General features: G+C 35.8%; 1 protein-coding gene across 2 annotated transcripts in view; it reads left to right on the top strand.

The window, feature by feature from the left end:
• The window catches only part of FBXW7 (F-box and WD repeat domain containing 7), a 72,038-nt gene that overhangs the window by 44,122 nt on the left and 8,975 nt on the right, over positions 1-18,941 (top strand). For both annotated transcript variants that reach the window (XM_070948739.1, XM_070948740.1), the window contains exons 3-7: positions 1,460-1,601; positions 5,104-5,238; positions 11,753-11,876; positions 12,428-12,564; positions 15,788-15,901. In XM_070948739.1, the coding sequence (XP_070804840.1) occupies positions 1,460-1,601; positions 5,104-5,238; positions 11,753-11,876; positions 12,428-12,564; positions 15,788-15,901 (652 nt within the window). The remainder of the gene's footprint in view (positions 1-1,459; positions 1,602-5,103; positions 5,239-11,752; positions 11,877-12,427; positions 12,565-15,787; positions 15,902-18,941) is intronic.

Here is an 18,941-nt window from a genome sequence, read left to right as displayed (position 1 = left end):
TCTTCAACTTACAACAGTTCGTTTAGTGACTGTTTAAAGTTACAACGGGACTGAAAAATGTGACTTATGACCGTTTTTCACAGTTGCAACCTTTGCAGCCTCCCCATGATCATGTGATCAAAATTCAGATACTCGGCAACTGGTTCATATTTATGCTGTGTCCCAGGGTCATGTGATCACTTTTTGCAACCTTCTGACAAGCAAAGTCAATGGGAAAGCCAGATTCCCTTAACAACTGAGTTACTAACTTATCAACTGCAATGATTCAATTAACAAAAGACCTTTCTTGTCTTTCTGAGACAAGAAAGGTCATAAAATGGGACAAAACTCACTTAATAAATGTGTTACTTAGCATAAATTTTGGCCTCAATTGTGGTCGTAAGTCAAGGACTACCTGTACTTTTAACTTGGAAGATGATTAAAATTTTATTTTTAGTTTTGATTAATATTTATATAAAGATAATTCTAAAATTATATTTTCTGGACAATCCAGAACAGATCTGGATAGCTATAAAGGGGAGAAGGAAAAAGAGAAAGTTGAATTAGTCAGTATCCAGTTACATAATGATATGGTCAACTGACGACCACAGTACCACTTGCGCATTAATTATTCACAAGTAAAGGTGCAAAATAATATTTGTGCATTATGCTTCTACTTTCAATAGTATTGCCAGCCCTCTATGTCTTTCCGAGCATACTATAAGCTGTAAAATACTCAACTAGGGTATTTTACTCCTTACTGTTTTCAGTGGACAGTCATCATTCCATGATAACTGGACGTACTAATTCTTCCTGACACGTTTTCAAAAGTTTTATTGGTTTATTTGCTTTTGCTTTTCAGTGTGCATCTGGAGGGGGGGGGTATATTTGTTTGTTTGTTTGTTTGTTTGTTTGTTTGTTTATGAAAAATCAAGTTTTCTGTGTATAGTATTGCTCTCTTTAATTCCCAGTGGCTATTTCTCTGCACTATTTTTGTTTGCATTTTCTACATGAATTCACTTTGAGGCTTTATGGCTAAGATTCAGCATATTACCTTGCAATGCCCAGATGACTATAAACTGGTACATAAACACCAGGGATTGTGAGATTTAAAGTAATTTGACTACGTAACTGAAGCTCAAAAATACTAGTGAATCAGTGTAAGCCCTTTGATACATCTAAAGCAGTACTTCAAATTCCTTGTTACACCTTTTGGATAACATCCCTTCTTCAATAAATTAAGCTAAACTTGACTCACATTTTAAAAATTTTATAGGGTTTAAATACAGCATTTTTTGAAGTTTCATAGACTTATAAAATATCAAAACACTGAATTTGTAAAGGAGATGGGATTGGGTAAAGTGTGCTAATAATAATGAAATTTGCTTAAATAACTAGAATTGAAGTTGCTAAAGGAAATGTTATATTTAATAGAAATAAATATTTCTGGAATCTGGATTAATTATACTTCCTGCCATAGCACTACTGGGCTTGTGCCTTGTTCAGCAACACCAACTACATTTGGAGATCTGAGAGCAGCCAATGGTCAAGGACAGCAACGCCGTCGCATTACATCTATCCAACCGCCAACTGGGCTTCAGGAATGGCTGAAAATGTTTCAGGTAATAATAAGTTTCTTTAATTAGCTAATTAATAATTCAGAATACCTTTTTGTGAATCTATTAGAACAAATGCGGTATATTTCACTATAAAGTTACACCACTTTAGTTTTCTCTCTTTATTCTTTTGAAATAATGAAAATTAATAATCTATGTGTTGTGTGTATCCTGCTCTTTTTTTTTCTTTTTCCCAGTCTTTATTATAATAAAATAAAGGTAACATTTACAAAAGGTTTTAAAACCTTTTAAACCTGTGGGTTTTGTCCGCAAGTCGTAGCTGACTTTAAAGGACGGTGCTCATCTCCATTTCTAGGCCATTGAGCCAGTGCTGTCTAAAGATGTTTTTGTGGTCATGTGGCCAGCATGACATCACACTGCATTGGAGAGCATGTGACGAAACATAGAAACACTTATTTTCCCACCGCATTTATATACTATTGAATTGCTAGCATGGCAGAAGCTGAGGCAAGTGATGGGAACTCATTCCATCAAGCAGTGGTAGGACTTGAACCACTAGAGCACAGACCTTCTCCAGCATCTTTAAAGCCATTGAGCCACTGCGCCTCTTTGATTATCTTTATTAAATTTCAAAGTCAAACATTAAATTATAATGCAGTATACATTTAATTGGTCCTGTATGGATGCATTAAATTAATTAAGTGTGTTTAAAGACACAGTACCAAGTATAAAACAAGGTGGATGGACTTAATTACATTGGTGGTGATGGTTGCATTATTGAAAAACTAGATTAGACACAGATAGTCATGGAGAAAATCTATTTTAGGTGGTTGCTACGAATTAACCCTGACTTGATGGCACATAATCAAAAAAGATAAAGTTTTATAGATCTTAGTTATAAATTAAAATGAAAGATTTCTACTTTGAAATATTTATATATTATTTTTTTTAAAAAAACACTTAATATAGAAACCATTGTGTGTAGTATTGGTTTAAGAAAGATTAAATGCAATAACATTCATCCATAGAAATTAGCATGTTGTAATTTCAATTTTTTTAGTGTAGTTGAATATAGTTACTGCCATTGGATATTTAAAAATATCAGTTCAGCATGTAATATACCATATTAGCTATTTACTAGCATGAAACCTAAAAAACTAAAAATCAATCTTCCTTATTAGACTACGTTGAATTGTTATAAAATTAGTGAATAATAGTAACAAAATTAATACTTCTTGAATAAGCCTAATTATATAATTCCAAAATACTTTTAAAAAATATACAATCAAACAATGAACATGAATATTATTCAAGAACAAAAATGCATATTATTAAAACTGCATGCATGTTTTGATTCCCTAAATATGTTAGAAAATGTCCCATGTAGGATTTCTGCTTCCTAAAAATCTCATCCTAATGCAACTTTCTTGAAATAAATATATTTTTTAAAAAGGTGAAGTGTCACAAGGTTCTGGGTGGTATATAACAAAGCAAGAAGTACCGAAAAACATACATGTACTAGATATATCTCCAGGGTGAACAGAGCATAATGCAACCTGGGTGCTTAATTTGAGGAACTCTGAGCTCAAATGAACTAACTGACGGAGTCAGATTTGGCAAAAGTATATCTGATACTTATAAAAGTGTATAGAGAATTTCCATAACGCAAAAGAAACATAATTATTCATCTTTCATGGACGTTAAAGAATTGGGTAATCATAAAGAGAAAGTGATTTATTGTGGCAAATTTTAAATAGGATTGTTAATTGTTAATCCTATTTTAAAGTATAGAAGGGTGAGCTGATTCAATTATTAATATGTATCTTAATTATAAGGAAATTTTAGTAATATCTTGCATGTTCAGGTATTTTGACATCTAATTGTCAGCAGAATTTTCATACAGTCAAAACAAGCATGTAAAATACTTAACCATCAGGGATTTAAATACCATTAAATTATTTTCTGTGTCCATATAAGAATGACCTTATTTGCAGTCAGTGAGCAAATTACGTACTCCAAAATCTCAAATGATACTTTCTGATTGTTGAATCATAATACAATATAGCAATCTATGCTTATCGGTATAATTTGCATAGTCATGTTTAAGGAAGTACATTTTAAAGACTGAATATGTGGCATTTTTCATTGCTAACTAACTCCAGGAATCCATAATAGAACAGAATAAAAAAATTGCAAGGGACCTTAGCGGTCTTCTAGTTCCAATCCCCTGCTCAAGCAGGAGACACTATACCATTTTGGACAAATGGCTGTCCAATCTCTTAAAAACCTCAACTTTTGGAGGCAAGCCATTTCATTGAGTTATTGTTCACACTGTCAGGAAATTGCTCCTTAGTTTTAGATTGGATTTCCCCTTGATAAATTTCCATCCATTACTTCTTGTCCTGCCTTCAGATGCTTTGGAGAATAGGATGAACCCCTCTTCTTTCTGACAGCCCCTTAGATAATGGAAGACTGCTGTCACGTCAGCCCTAGTTAGATTAGATATACCAATTCCTGCAGCCATTCTTCATACATTTTAACCTCCAGTCCCTAATTATCTGTGTTCTTTTCTGCACTCCAGAGTGTCAGCTGCATGCTTCTCTATATACATGCAGTTCTATTAAGGACTACATGTTGAGTGCAGTTTGTCAGCCAGTTATGAATCCATCTGATTGTAATGCTGTCTAACCCACATTTAGGGGGTATTTTTCAAAAAAGTCAAAATGGTAGTCGCTTCCTTTGTTATCTGTGTTGATGTCACACAAAAATACAAATGAGTACAGCTTTGATCACTTGGTTATCTGCAGATAACTGCTAAAAACTATGAATATAGAACTCCTGATTTAATCTGTTTTCTTTTTATTTAAAACTTTAAAAAATTGTATAACTGCACATCTGTTTTTGCTTACATTCTGCTAACTATAACTATTATGTTTGTGTCTTCGAGTCAGTGTTGACTCTGGTGTCTATTTGGACAAGTCCCTGCAGTTTTCTTGGCAAGATTTCAGAAGTAGCTTGCCCTTGCCGCCTTCTCAGGGCTAAGAGAAACTGACTGGCCCAATGTCATTATCTGGCTTTGTGCTTAAGGTGGGACTAGAACTATGGACTCCTGGTTTCTTGCCTGCCTTATTCCTTAACCACTATACCAAACTGGTTCTCTTAAACATACCTGTTAGGTTTTAGTAATTTTAGTAATCTTTCTTAGGGTTTCAGAAAGCCTTGAAAACCTGACTCTAGTCCCAACATGGGGTTGATATTTATCACATTTAATGTCCCCTGTTTTGTATTGTGCGATTTGTTAGCAGAGTATTTCAGTCTAGGATGTCTGTTGATTTAATATATCTTGCTGGTTTTTTGTATATTAATTGTACTCCACCCTAAGTCCACTGGAAATAGCTGACCAGTGAATTTAAATGATTAAATAAAATAAGAATATTTTTCTACTTCAGGAGTTCATTATAACAGTTTCCAAATGTTATAAAGATTTTCTAAGTACAGTTTATTGAAACAATAGTATGAAAAGTACATGCAATTTTGTATCTCTCAGAGCTGGAGTGGACCAGAGAAGTTGCTTGCCTTAGATGAATTGATTGATAGTTGTGAACCTACCCAAGTGAAACATATGATGCAAGTGATCGAACCCCAGTTTCAAAGAGATTTCATTTCCTTGCTCCCCAAAGAGGTGAGGATTCTTATTTAATATTGGGCTCTGGGTACTGTTTGACTATATAATCTATCATTTGCCACCCTTAAGCATTTCCTAACTAATTATAGTCCTCAATATTTTCAGCATAACACTGTTAATTGGTGTTAAAAAAGTCTGGAAGATGAAAACTGCTATGATTTAATAATGTAGTTCTTAGCTTAAATAAAAATGCTTATGAGACCAGTGACTTTATTTCATTGACTAACTTACTTTTTGTTATGGTCATTTTTTATTTGTAGTTTTTTTGAAGCTTTACAACTAATTTAAAATAATTTAGATTAAATACTTTCTATGTTGTTGTCATCTACCTTCCCGAAGGTTGCATATTATCTTTCCTGGGGGGACTAGTTTCATTTTGTATGACATAATCTCTTGTAGAGTTTGTAGAATTTTCCTTGAACTAAGTAAACAGAGAACCTATTTATTTAAATATATAAATCTTTATTGCAATCTTAAACATAGACAAGTCTTATTCATTCATTTATTCAGTTTTTATGGCCACCTATTTATACATCACCCTGGTTAGCTCACACATTTTAAAACAGTAGAACAGTTAAAACAAAATTCTTACAACCATGCAGAGGAGGATGGGTAGACAATGACAAATTATTCAACCATACTAAAGGGCACTCTTTATGCCTTATCTCAGTGACTGCAAAAAGAGCCTGGTCTTCAGTGCTTTCTTGAAGGCAGATAAAATTGGGTTTGGTTAGATGTTGAAGGAAATATTCCAGAGGGCATATACAATGACAGAGACACCACACTTCATGAATTGACAGTGTTTAATAGATGAGACCCAAAGCATGCTGACTTTGGATATTATCAAATGGGCAGACATAATAGGATACAACCAGTCCTGCTTCTATATCACGCAGGACATATTAGATAACAGTTAGCACCTTGAATTGAATTCACAAGCCTACTAATAACTAATACAACTTGTATACGGGTAGTCCTCAATTTACAATAATATTTGGGACCAGAGTTTCAGTTCTTAACTCGGGGGGTTGTTAAGTGAGATTTTATGACTCTCGCTTGCCACAAATCACCGAAGGTCTTAAGTGAATCTTGCAGTCATTAAGCACTTCCCCCTTGACTTTGCTTGTCAGACACTGGCTGGGAAGGTTGCAAATGATTCTGGGATGCTTCAACCATTGTAAATATATGCCACTTGCCAAGAGCCTGAATTTTGATCACGTGACCATGGCGATGCTGCAACAGTCGTAGGTTGTGAGGACTAGTTGTTAGTCCTTTTTTTCAGTGCCGTTGTAACTGAACTGTTGCTAAACAAATGATTTTTTAGTCAAGGCCTACCTGTAATAGTGTTATAAGAGGGTACAGCTGGTGCCAACCATACTGTAACAATTGTAGTTTCTGAGTGGTGTTCAAGGATAGTCTCATGTTAAACATATTGCAATTATTTTAATGGGCGGGGACTAAGGTATGAATGATCATGAGTAGGACTTCCCAATCCAGTAAAGGGTGCAATTGGCCCATCAGATGAATATATAAAAAGACCTTCCTAACCAAAGAGGTCATCTGCTCCTTGACCAAGAAAGAAATGCTCTGACTAGGGAAATGCCACCCAATCCACAGATAAAAGTTGGTAAAGCCCCAGAAATATGTAAATGATTCTTGCTAGAATGAGCTTAAATATAAGACCCTGCTGTTATTTCTTCAAATCTTTTGCCTAAAAATTAAATGTTCAGTTTACTTAAAATCCTTTCTCATAGAAGGATGTCTACTGTGTCTTTGAAGAATATCAGTAAAGTTGTCACAGGGAATACATGTGCTAAGTATTAATTAGAAAGGAAAGATTAAGTGGACAAGTAGGTTTTAATCATTTTTTTAATTCACCATTTTTCCAAAGAATGCTTTATGTTTCAATTAATTGTTTTTTTGCCAATCTGTGAAGTAGGGTTGAAAAAATGTCATGAGAATTCTGTATAATTTTGAGTGTAAGCTTATTTTGTCAAACACCTTTCCCCTCCCAGTCCCAATATCTTTTGGCAAATTTTAATGAACACATTTAACAGTATATCATCCTGTTTTGATGGATGTACTTTTAAAATGCATTAGCTAGTATTGAACAGCCACATTCAGCCTATCAGGATAGATGTTGTTTGGTTGACTGTATTTTTAATCATTTCCATTGCCTATATTGTATTTCAGGAAATTGAACATTCTAAACATATTTGAGGTTTTATGTTTTGTTGCAATGTGCATAGGGAAAGGAAGGCACAGAGAGCGCAGGTATTATGGTGCAAAATGATGACAATTTTGGCCTAAAAGAAAGTAATTCAGATTGCTGCATTCCATGCTGCTTCCCAACTTTACTGTCTGCTTCCCAGCAATATCTTCAATTTTGTTATTCAGTTTAAGGAATGAACTAATATTCTGATTCAGACTTAATTATGGGATGGAACATTGTCTTGTCTCATATTATGAAGATCAAATTGAATATAGAGGGATATATTAATAATTCCCAAATATGTGTTTTGTGGTCTTTGACAAAGTGGTAGTCTTGACATGGAAAATGGAGAGGGTGAGTAGCCTGGATTTAGAACAGTTATATGTTCTCATTTGAAAAGCTTATTATAGCAGTTAACCAGTTCAGTAGCCAGTGTTGGGAGCCTGATAGAAGCCTTGGGCCTTTTTTTTAAAGCACAGCAACTACCCAATTACCTAACGGCTTCCCAAACAAGAGTCAGGTGAGGTTTATCTGGAGGGTTTCTTTAAGCTAGGTGTTTTTAATTTTTTGATTTACTCTTGGCAGCTGCCTGAACAAGTCCCTGCAGTTTTCTTTGCAAGGTTTTTCAGAAGTACCTTACCATTGTCTTCTTCCTAGGGTTGAAAGAGAGTGGCAATCCCAAGGTCAGCTAACTAGCTTTGTGCTTAAGATGGGAATAGAACTCATAGCCCTCCAGTTTGTATCTGATGCCTTAACCACTACATCAAACTGATTCATTTAAAAGAGTTTGGTAGCCTTTAGAAATTCAACATTGTATACCGCAGCGCCTCCCCCAACCTTTGTGGCTTGTTTTGAGTTTGAGTTTGAATTTATTTAGATTTCTATACCGCCCTACTCCAGAAGGACTCGGGCGGTGAACAGCCATAGATAAAACAGATACAATTTTAAAAACAATTTAAAAAACATATTAAATAAATTTGGCCCCATACTAATTACCGATGGGGGGGGAGAAGGGAATTGGGCCATGTGAGTAGTGGGCTGGTGCGCACACGCAAATGCAACTCAACTTGAACAAGCGGCAGGATGGCGCACATGCACCTGGACTTCTACAAGTTGAGCTGTGTGCATGTGTGCACACACGCCAGCCTGTCGCTTGCACAGCTCAATTGCAAATAGGCCACGGCCTGGTAGTGGGCTGTGGCCTGAGGGCTTGGGAACCCCTGGTATATAGGTAGTCCTCGACCATCGTGTATCACATAAAGAAATACATGAAGATGCAACAAATTGATTTGTTGCACAAAATAATTTACAGATGAATCCTATGGCAGGTAAAGGGTTTGGAAGGAGGTCTGGCAGATATATTCAAGAGGTAATTTCTAATGGCCCTTAACTCTATAATTTTCTAAACCAGCCTGTAATTGAGAACATAGGATTATGATTAGTTCAGAAATACTTTGAATTTGTTCTAAGTTACTCTCCTTGCACTCAAACATGTCCCTTAAAGTGGAAGTATTTAGAGTCTTAGACTTTACAGTTTTCTTTTAGAACTACTAAAATAAAGTAGATTTAGAACTACTACCTTTACTTATAATTTGTCCTAATTCTCCTAATTTGTCCTAATTCAATGATTTGAGTATAAAATATAGTATTTTTCTTTTATATTCTTTTTCATTTACGTTCTGTTTCTTTCCAATCATGTCCAATCATATTTATATAATTGCTTTGAATTAGGTTTTTAGCCTGTTAAAATATCTCAATACTATTAAGGACATTTAGGACAATATGCACATTTTAGAGAGCATAAATTACCAGATTAAGAACTGAAGAAAATTGAAGTGCAGAACTATAAATATTTTTGATTAAATCAAGGAGACTAAAATATATAATGCTTCATTAAATAAATAAGGCAATATAATATTGTTATATAGAGTTTCATAGCTCAGGATCACCTCATAAATGAACTTGTCATTTATTTTTAGCAAAATAATTAGAATCACAGGTTATATTGTGCAGTTATGTTGCAGTTATGTTGCAACCTGTTTTCCTCAGAAACCATTCTTATCAAATCCATTGTTTTTTAAATTAGGTCTTCAACTCTTCTTATTATTTATATAGAAATTCCACTTATTCTCAAAAATTAAAGTCTGTTCTACTATTTTATTATTTTTACCGTAACCTGGTCATTTGAAATACATCAGTAGTACCAATAGAGGAGACTGTATGTAGTTCACGGTTGAACTGTGGATTTCTTGGTGCTTTCTGAGCATGGTTGGTTGCAGAAGTTTAATTACCCTGCTGGGTAACATCATCAATGTGAGTGACTTTGGATTTGCTCCCTGATTAATATTCAGTAGCTTCCCCTACTAGTTTTGGTGGAGATGTGTCCGTCGTCGTCGTCCCCTGCCCCCAGTATCTTAATTAGGGTATTGTTCTCTGCTTAAGGGTTTATCTGGTATTAATCTCTGCTTATTTGGATGTTGATTGTTGAAGAAGATGTGTTCTGGTCTTTTGGTTTCCTTTTTGGCTTTCTTACTGTCTCTTTTTAATGGAGAGTAAATATGGTTTATTTCTGCGTGTCTATTGATGGCTATTTGTCTGAATCTTCCAGGAATTCCCTAGCATTTTTGGATTTACCTTGGATGCTCACAGTTTCACAATTGAAACTATGGTTGAATGTGACCATGTGTTATGAGATTAAGGAGTTTTCATGTGTCTTCTAACAGCTAGTTTCTATTCATGGATACTCTGTCTTAGAGATTTAATCTTGATGGGTTATCAGCATTTTTCTGTGTTCTAGGGTTAGGGATTGCTCCAGTTTCTCCTTGAGATTATTTATGGTGTGCTGGTGTTTGTGAGCATCTATGATCATTAGCCACATCATTTATCAATTGCTTTGTTGAGTTATTTTCCATCCAGCTGTGCAGTTTATTAGAGGCTTATATCTGACTGGTGGGCAGGGCATGTTGTCGTAGGCATTCATACAGAAAAATAGTCATTTCTTAATCAAGGTTTGCTACATGCAATTATCTCCCATTTGCATGCTTTCTGAAGCATTTGACACCTATATATGATTCCAATAGAAGAGAATATATGTAGCTCAGGTTTGAAAGGTGGGGTCCTTGGTGTTGTCTGAACATGGCAGAAGAATGCATCCAATGAAAGCAACACTATAAAAACTCCATGATCTCACCACACATGAATTGACTAAATCACAATTTCAACTGGAAAATCCTTTTGTGTGTGTGTGGTGTGCATATGTGTGTGTTCAAGTCAAGACAACTGCCCAGACAAGTCCCTGCAGTTTTCTTGGCAAGATTTTTGGAAGTGGGTTATTCATTTATTTTTATCCTCCATTTATTATTTTAATTATTTTTAAAAATATTGTATCTCAACAGGGCAAACATGCATAATACTCTTTCATCCTCCTATTTTCTCCACAGCAACAATCTTGTGAGGTGGGTTGGACTGAGAGAGAATGAGTGCTGAAAGTCACCCAGCTAGCTTTCATGCCTAAGGAGAGATGTATGGTTTTCTAGCCTGATACCTTAACCACTAGATCAAACTGGTTCCCAGTGGTTTGCCATTGCCTCCTTCCTAGGCCTGAGAGAGAACCCTATCTGATTTTATGTTTAATGCGGATCTTGTGGTTTATAGACTGCTGGCTACAATTTGGTTTGTGAGCAAGCTGGCTCGTGAGCGTCTTAGGCCAATCTAAATCCCAAAACACTCTGGAATTCCTGGAAGTTTAGCATTCAGACAAATCAGCCATAAGTCGACACCATATAAACCATATTTATACACCGTTCAAACAATACAATAGAAAAGCTAAGAAGGAAACAAAAAGATCATAATACATTCCTTCCAACAGCTAACACCAGATAAACTGGAATTTCCATCAGAGAAACAATGAAGCAGAAAACAATGCCATAATCAAAGAACTACCAAGGACAAAACCCCACCATCACGAAAATAGGCTACTGAATATTAATACGGGAGCAAACCCCATAGACATTCATATTGTTGATGTTACCCAGCAGGGTAATGAAATATCCGCAAGCAAACAATTAAGTTAAGAGAGTACCAAGGACTCCACATTAGTCGTTGTCGTCATCGTAGCCTCTAAAATTCAAGGGTATTTCTTGGGATTTTGGAGAAGTTGGGAAGATACAAGCATTATGCATGTTGTGTTTGTTATAATCACTCTTTCTTGATTATATAAGTGAATCTATAAAGCCCAGTAAATTGCCTAATTCTTTCAATGAGTTTCAACCCACTTTTTTTTTTTTTAAATTTTTGTAGCTGGCTCTATATGTGCTTTCTTTCCTGGATCCCAAGGACTTGCTGCAGGCAGCACAAACATGTCGATACTGGAGAATTCTGGCAGAAGACAATCTTCTATGGAGAGAGAAGTGCAGAGAAGAAGGTAAGGTTAAAATTTTTATCTTCTGAGACTCGTTGAAAAAATGCCTTTGGTTATGGAAAGATCATTATTTTGAATATTTATATTTCACCAGCAATACAGATCCAAATATGTGTTAACTTGCTATATTAAATCAAGCAAGCCAATAAATACAAATTCTGATATTTGAAGCTGGAATTCTAGAATTCACCTGAGAGCTGCTGAGCCTTTTGTTTGTAGATTCAAAGAACAGAAAGAGATGTGCCTCATGTTCCTCCAGTTTGAAAATAGCTTGAAAATGAGTAACAGCAGCTCAGCTATTATACAGAGAATAGTTAATATTTAATTTAAAAAGTTTAAATGAGATTTTTGAGATAATAGGAGTAAATAAATAGGGGTTCTAGGGTAAGGCTTTAGGGTAAATTGGATAGAGGATAGAATAGTTTTGAGTTGCATGACAAACAGGTGAGACATCGCTAAGTATGTTACACAATTGGCAATAGTTTATCATTTTGGAAAGGGAGGGTAATGAAACATGCAACTAACATCATTTTGGGTTTGTTTAAAATATATAGGAATTGATGAACCGTTACATATCAAGAGGAGAAAAGTAATAAAGCCTGGCTTTATTCATAGCCCATGGAAAAGTGCTTACATCAGACAGCACAGAATTGATACTAACTGGCGGCGAGGTGAACTTAAATCTCCTAAGGTAACCAAATGTCTTTGAATAGACTATTATGAACATAGAAAAATCACATCTTAGTATTGGTCTGTTCTGATTATTTTTAATATTTAAGAATCTAACTTTGTTCAAATAATTTGCAAAAGTTCAGCTTCAATATTTTGTATTATCTTATCTTTTTCTCTCACATGTTATAAGTACGGCAGCTCAAAACCATTTTACCAATTCTTGTTATGCTGGCAGCTATATCCATTTTAATACATACATGCAATTTAGCATATCCTATACAAAATGTATAAATGCTTCCATTTATATGTTAATTTTCACAGTCAACAAAAATTGAATTTAAAAGTGAGCTGTATTCAGTTTTCAATGCTATTTATTGAAAAATTCAAGATAGAAATTATGGTAGATAAAACTGCTCAGAACATATCCATTTTCTGAATAATGGAAGCTACTCTATATCTTACTGGTCTCTGTGGCTTTTCTTCCTTCCAGAGGCTCCCTAGCAGGTATAATATCCTACATTAAGAGATACTTGCTTTCTTTATGGATTTCTGAAATTGTAAGGGTTTTACCAAATGAAGGGGGCAAATATTTCTAAAAATAAGGCAAATTATAGTATGCAAAATATAACAATTAAATCATCAGTTCCAATGGTGTTATCCTTTTGTGAACTTTGCAAACAGTTAAAGGTGCTCCTTCAATATACCAAGGCATCAAGTTATACCTTTATCAATGTGTATTAACAAAATTGGATGTGACTGTAAATACATGCCACTTAACCAATAGTATTATGGTTAATCATAGTTTATGGAACTTGAATTTGGTCATGATACCTCACAGATTAAGTACTAAATAATTCAAACTAGGAGAATATTTAACAAAGTTAGATTGAAAAGCAAAATCTCCAGTTGTTTTCAAACCATAACAGGTTGCTGCAAGAATCTCCTAGGAAGATGTATATGTCTTACCTTAATACGTCATAAAGATGAAATGAACTTTTCACTGCCAGATTTTACTGATAAAATAACCATACTGCCAAATCTTTTACTGTGTAAATAATTGCTACAGATGTTAATTTTGTGGCTTTTTCAGTTAAATTTATTTGTTTCTAAGACCAAGATTAGTCCATTACTGTAGTGCATAATGAAAACTATGTTGCTGTATCTTAGTGAAGAGCAATTCAGTTAGGCATTCTTTTATTACAATATTTATTTTCAAAAGCCATAATATAATAGATTTGTCTTCAAAATTAAGATACAGAAATTTTTGAGGAATGTTACTGGGGCTTATGAGAAAAGAAAAATAGCATTATTTTAATATATGTTAAATCACAGCAATGTCTGCAGGCATATAATTCAGTCTTGTACAAATTAATCAACTTTAGATCTAATATGTCTATGGAGATTGTTAGTCATCCAGGTCATAGTTGTCCCAAAGGTGCTTTTTCAAATAATTTGAAATACAATCTTTGAAGATGTTTTGCTTCTCATCCAAGAAGCTTCTTAAGCTGAAGGAGCTTTCTGAATGAGAAGTGAAACATGTTAAAAAAAACAAAAACAAAAAACAAGGAAGTCCAGTTACCTCTTGAAAAAGCATCTTTGGGATATTTAGATCTATTAGTTCCTCTAATGGAAGAACTAGTAAGGGACTTGCCTATGCAAACATTATCATATAGAAGTTTACATAAAGCTTGTGAATGCCTTTTAATTTTTTATGGAAAAAAGTATGATATAAATTATTTCACCAGTGAACAGAGAAGAAGTCTGCTTTTTTGAGCCAAACATTTTTGTCTAATTTTTCTTCTTTCCTAGTCCAGTGAGTAATGAAATCCAGATATCAGGGTTAGTAAAAAATCAGCAGAGACTCAGCTGGATTTGTAATGTTGCTGATTTGAAACAGCCTATATATACATATAGAAAATGGAGTCACAATTAATAGTAGGAAAATGTTACTAGAAAGAAGCATGGAAAGATAAATCATGTTACCGTATTTTTCGGTGTATAAGACGCACCTTTTTACCCCCCCAAAAGGGGGTGAAAATATGGATGCGTCTTATACGCCTCAGGCTGTGCCCTGCCCACCCGCCGGCCCCCACCCTTCGGCCATTTTTGGGCAGTTCCAGGTGGCAGGGATCTGGGTCGGGGCACAGCCTGAGGAACAACCCTCTTTGGGATGGTCTGAAGGGGGGGGGAATCTGCCCGGCAGCTTCTGGGAACAAGGCGGGTGCCACGATTTGCGGCTGGTCACCCCTCTGGCCGCCCAGCACGCAGCTTAGGGCAGGCAATGGCCGCAATGACTTCACTCCCCAGCAATGTAGGAGCTGCCGCCTAAGCCCTCTGCGCCCAGGAGCCGAGTGAGCTGAATGAGAGCGCCTAAAGAAAAATGCTCCTCCTTTCCAGCCACCGCTGCCCGGATTCCCCAATGCAATAATCAGAGCCGCGTTTCAGGCGGCGGGCGGCCAGTTGCCCTGCAATGTGCAGCGGGGAACTGGGAACAGTTTTGGATTCGGGGAGGGGATTGCAGCCCTTCCTCCTGAAAGTGCTTTTCTTCCCATTGCACATTCCCAACGGGAAGAAAAGCACTTTCAGGCGGAAGCGCTGCAATCCCTTCCCCAAATCCAAACGGTTCCCAGTTCCCCGCTGCACATTGCAAGGCAACTGGCTGGCCACCGCCTGAAACGCGGCTCTGATTATTGCATTGGGGAGTCCGGGCAGTGGTGGCTGGAAAGGAGGGGCGTTTTTCTTAGGAGCTCTCGTTCGGCTTGCTCAGCTCCTGGGCGCAGAGGGCTTAGGCGGCAGCTCCTACATTGCAGGAGAGTGAAGTCATTGTGACCATTGCCCGCCCTAAGCTGCCTGCTGGGCAGCCAGAGGGGTGATCAGCCGAAAATCATGGCACCCCCCCTTGTTCCCTGAAGCTGCCAGGCAGATTCCCCCCCAGACCGTTCCAAAATGCTGGTAGGCAGAGGTAGAATTCTTGTTTTCTTGATTTCCTCCCCCAAAATTAAGGTGCGTCTTATACTCCGGTATGTCTTATACACCGAAAAATATGGTATAGCAGTATGGCAGCTTGCTATGAGTTGAATTGGTAAATTGGATTAAACAGCCGAGAGCTAAATGAAACACATGTTCCATTGTATTAGGAGAAATATCCTATTTAAAAACAGTAAGAACTACAATTTTTATTTTAATGGTATGATCAATTCTGGTTTTGTTTGAGATGTGTGGTTTTTATCTTATATTGTTAGGTGCTCAAAGGTCATGATGATCATGTAATCACATGTCTACAGTTCTGTGGTAACCGAATAGTCAGTGGTTCTGATGATAATACATTAAAGGTTTGGTCAGCAGTTACAGGAAAGGTAAATATGTTTATTGCATTTTTAATAAAGTTCATCCCAAATTCCTTGCTTTGTAAAACATGCTTTCTATAATTCAGTCTGATATTTGTAATGTATAGTTCTATTCAGGGGTGAAATGCTACCGGTTCGGGCAAATTGGTAGCGGCGACAGTGGGTGGTTTGGAGAACCGGTAGCGGCGGCAGCAGCATACTTTATTGCGGTCATAGACCAAAAAAAACAAAACATCCAAGACACATAGCTGGCACACGACCAGACTGAAGCGGCAGCACGAGGCTCTTCCCAGATGTCATTACTTCCTGGTTAAAACCAGGAAGTAACCTGTTTCATACCCTCTGCACATGCACAGAAGGCTTTGCACATGCGCAGAGGGTCCAAAATTGCACATCACGCACGCACACTTGCAAACCAGTAGGGAAGGTAAATAGATTAACCTCTGATTCTATTTCATCTTCTATACTTTCCTATTCACTTCACTCCCCATTTTAAACCAGAGTTCCCTATTAATATATGAAATGTGGTATTCTGCTTTAGAACAGAACAGGCCATCTTGCAAGATGGAGAACAAAACCCAAAGCCTGGGGCTGATATAAGGTTCATAACCCATAATTTATTATGCATGTTTGAGCTCAAAAATTGAACTACTACTTGAGCAGTATTACTTCATCACTGTAATGTTGCAGTGGAGATCAACATCATATATTGCCCTACATATGTGCTATTCTTTTATATGAATCCAGTATTGTCATTGGCAGCATATTAGCAGTTCTTGTATTCCGACATAGCTGTTACCCCACCCTAAAAGATTTTAACATAATTGTAGGGCATAAACAGGAAAAAATGCAATGTTACAGATAGAATGTAGCATTTAATTTAATTTAAATAACAAATATGTGTTTATTTACAATAATTTGTGTGTCTCCTCAGAAGATGATGTAGCTAATTCATTTAGCGCTGTTCACTAGAATTCAGACTACCTTTATGGTGGCATTTAAGCTACTAAGCCAAACTAATTACTAGAATTTAATCCATTTCATTTATTATAGTCTGGGTAATACCTATTTGAAAACCATTATATTTAAAATACTGTGCACTTTCAAATTCCAATTAAATTGCCTTTCATATTTCCAGCATTTATACACAACTAAAATTAGTAGCAGAAAGTGCCCAAAGAAACAATAGGGCTATTTAGAATATTTTCCAGCCCAGGACAAAGGGCAAGTATCATATGTACTAGCCACAGTTTAGTTTTTAAAATTAGGTCACTGGCCAAAATGTTGAATTAGTTGCAGTTTATAAAAATTATGAATCTTTTAGATTATTCAAGCAAAAAATTTAAAAGCTGTTTTCAAGTAACCCTGTCTGTCTATCTCTAGTTCTATCTCTAGAGGTCTGTCTGTCTGTCTGTCAATCAATCAATCAATCAATTTATCATCTCTGTAATTTAAAATAATTCATATAGAATTTGTGCATGAAATTATCTCAATTGTTGGCTTACATTAATATATCAACCACTCATGGATATGATTCTGCTGGATTGCTATAAGCCCTCTTTGAAAAAAAGAAATAAAATCCGTATCAATGTGGCTTTCCTACAAACTGGTTAATTTCTTGGAGTTTGCAAGTTCTTGGCTAATAAAAAAGCTATTTCAAAACAATCTGAGTGGCTAACCCTATTTAAGGGAGGCTTGAAAAAACTGTAATCTAACCAAATATTTATTAATATTCTCCACAGAAGAGTGTTAATTCTAGCATGGTTTAATGCTTTACCCTCTATGTTCTTGGAACGAAAATGCTTCTAAGAAATAATAAATGCTTTAGGGAAGAACTCGTAAATCTGAATTTATTTGTTCTTATTAATTGGGAAGAATGATCAATTGGGAACAATGAATACTTCTGCAAACCTCTTTCAGTAGAGATGACTCAGTCATATTGAATGTAGACCTAGTTTCTGATTTTCATACATTTCCTCTCTAGGATAGGCGGATGGAGTGCACATTATATTAATTTTAAGGAGTTTTAGTTTCCCTCCCCTCAAGTTAAAAAAAACCCTAATGTCTAGACATGTTGCTGTTGGTTGGCAAGACTCTTAGTCAAAGCCAATTCTGATTTGAAGCTAGGTTTGGAAATGAAAGTATAGATGTTTTGAGCATTTAAACTTCAAGTGTTTTATAACTATAAAGTTGGAGGATGGGAGATCGTCTGCATTTTCATCCCAATAATATTGAGGTTTTTATATGTATACAAATGCACATTAGTTTATTAATCAGCAATGTACTAGAACTCTGAAAAAAAATGAAAACAATTGACTCAATGATTACGTATCCATACCTGCATGGTGATTTTTACTAATGTCCTTCTATAGAACAGCATTTGTTTGTATTTATATCCCTGATACCACTATTCCTGAAACTACTAGCTTACAGTGATTTGTAATATTAATAAAACTATTAACTTTAATGTGAATTTTTTAAATTCTAAGATAACCAAATTTAAATCACTGTCATTTAAAGTTTTGTTGAAGAGCATTTTAAGCTTGGATGTTTTCAGCATAAGCTCTGCATCCTTAAAGTGAACTTCTTCTAAGAAAAGGGGTAAGGCTGCAGCTGGTAAAATGTATTTCTGCCTGTTGTCTCAGCCTGAGAGATCAGAGAGAGATCTGGATGCCGTAGTGTTTACAAACCACATATATTTATTCTTGGTAGTATAATATGGGTCTATAGTATAAGTATAGAATTGACTGTAATTCAAGTCTCATTCTCCTAGAATTAGGAACCCCTCCAACAGGTGAGCAACCCATGGGTCTCATGAGCCCCTCATGCAGGGATATACGTTAGTCCTGGCCAGCAAAAAACAACAAAGTTTGAAGATGCAGTAACATGAAAAAGCAACCTGTTCCTTTCTTACACATGTTGCAATAACATACAGTTTTATGCTGTTCCTGTATCAGATTCAAATCAAGTATATATTTCAATGAATCCTGGCTAACTTGCTGGTGCAGTTCCACTAATCCATTTGTATATAATGGAACAATTGAAGAAG

The sequence above is a fragment of the Pituophis catenifer genome, unplaced genomic scaffold (assembly GCF_029215685.1).
Source record: "Pituophis catenifer annectens isolate HBS135680 unplaced genomic scaffold, rPitCat1.0.hap2 SCAF_8, whole genome shotgun sequence".
Lineage (NCBI taxonomy): Eukaryota > Metazoa > Chordata > Lepidosauria > Squamata > Colubridae > Pituophis > Pituophis catenifer.
This window is presented reverse-complemented; position numbering and strand designations above follow the sequence as displayed.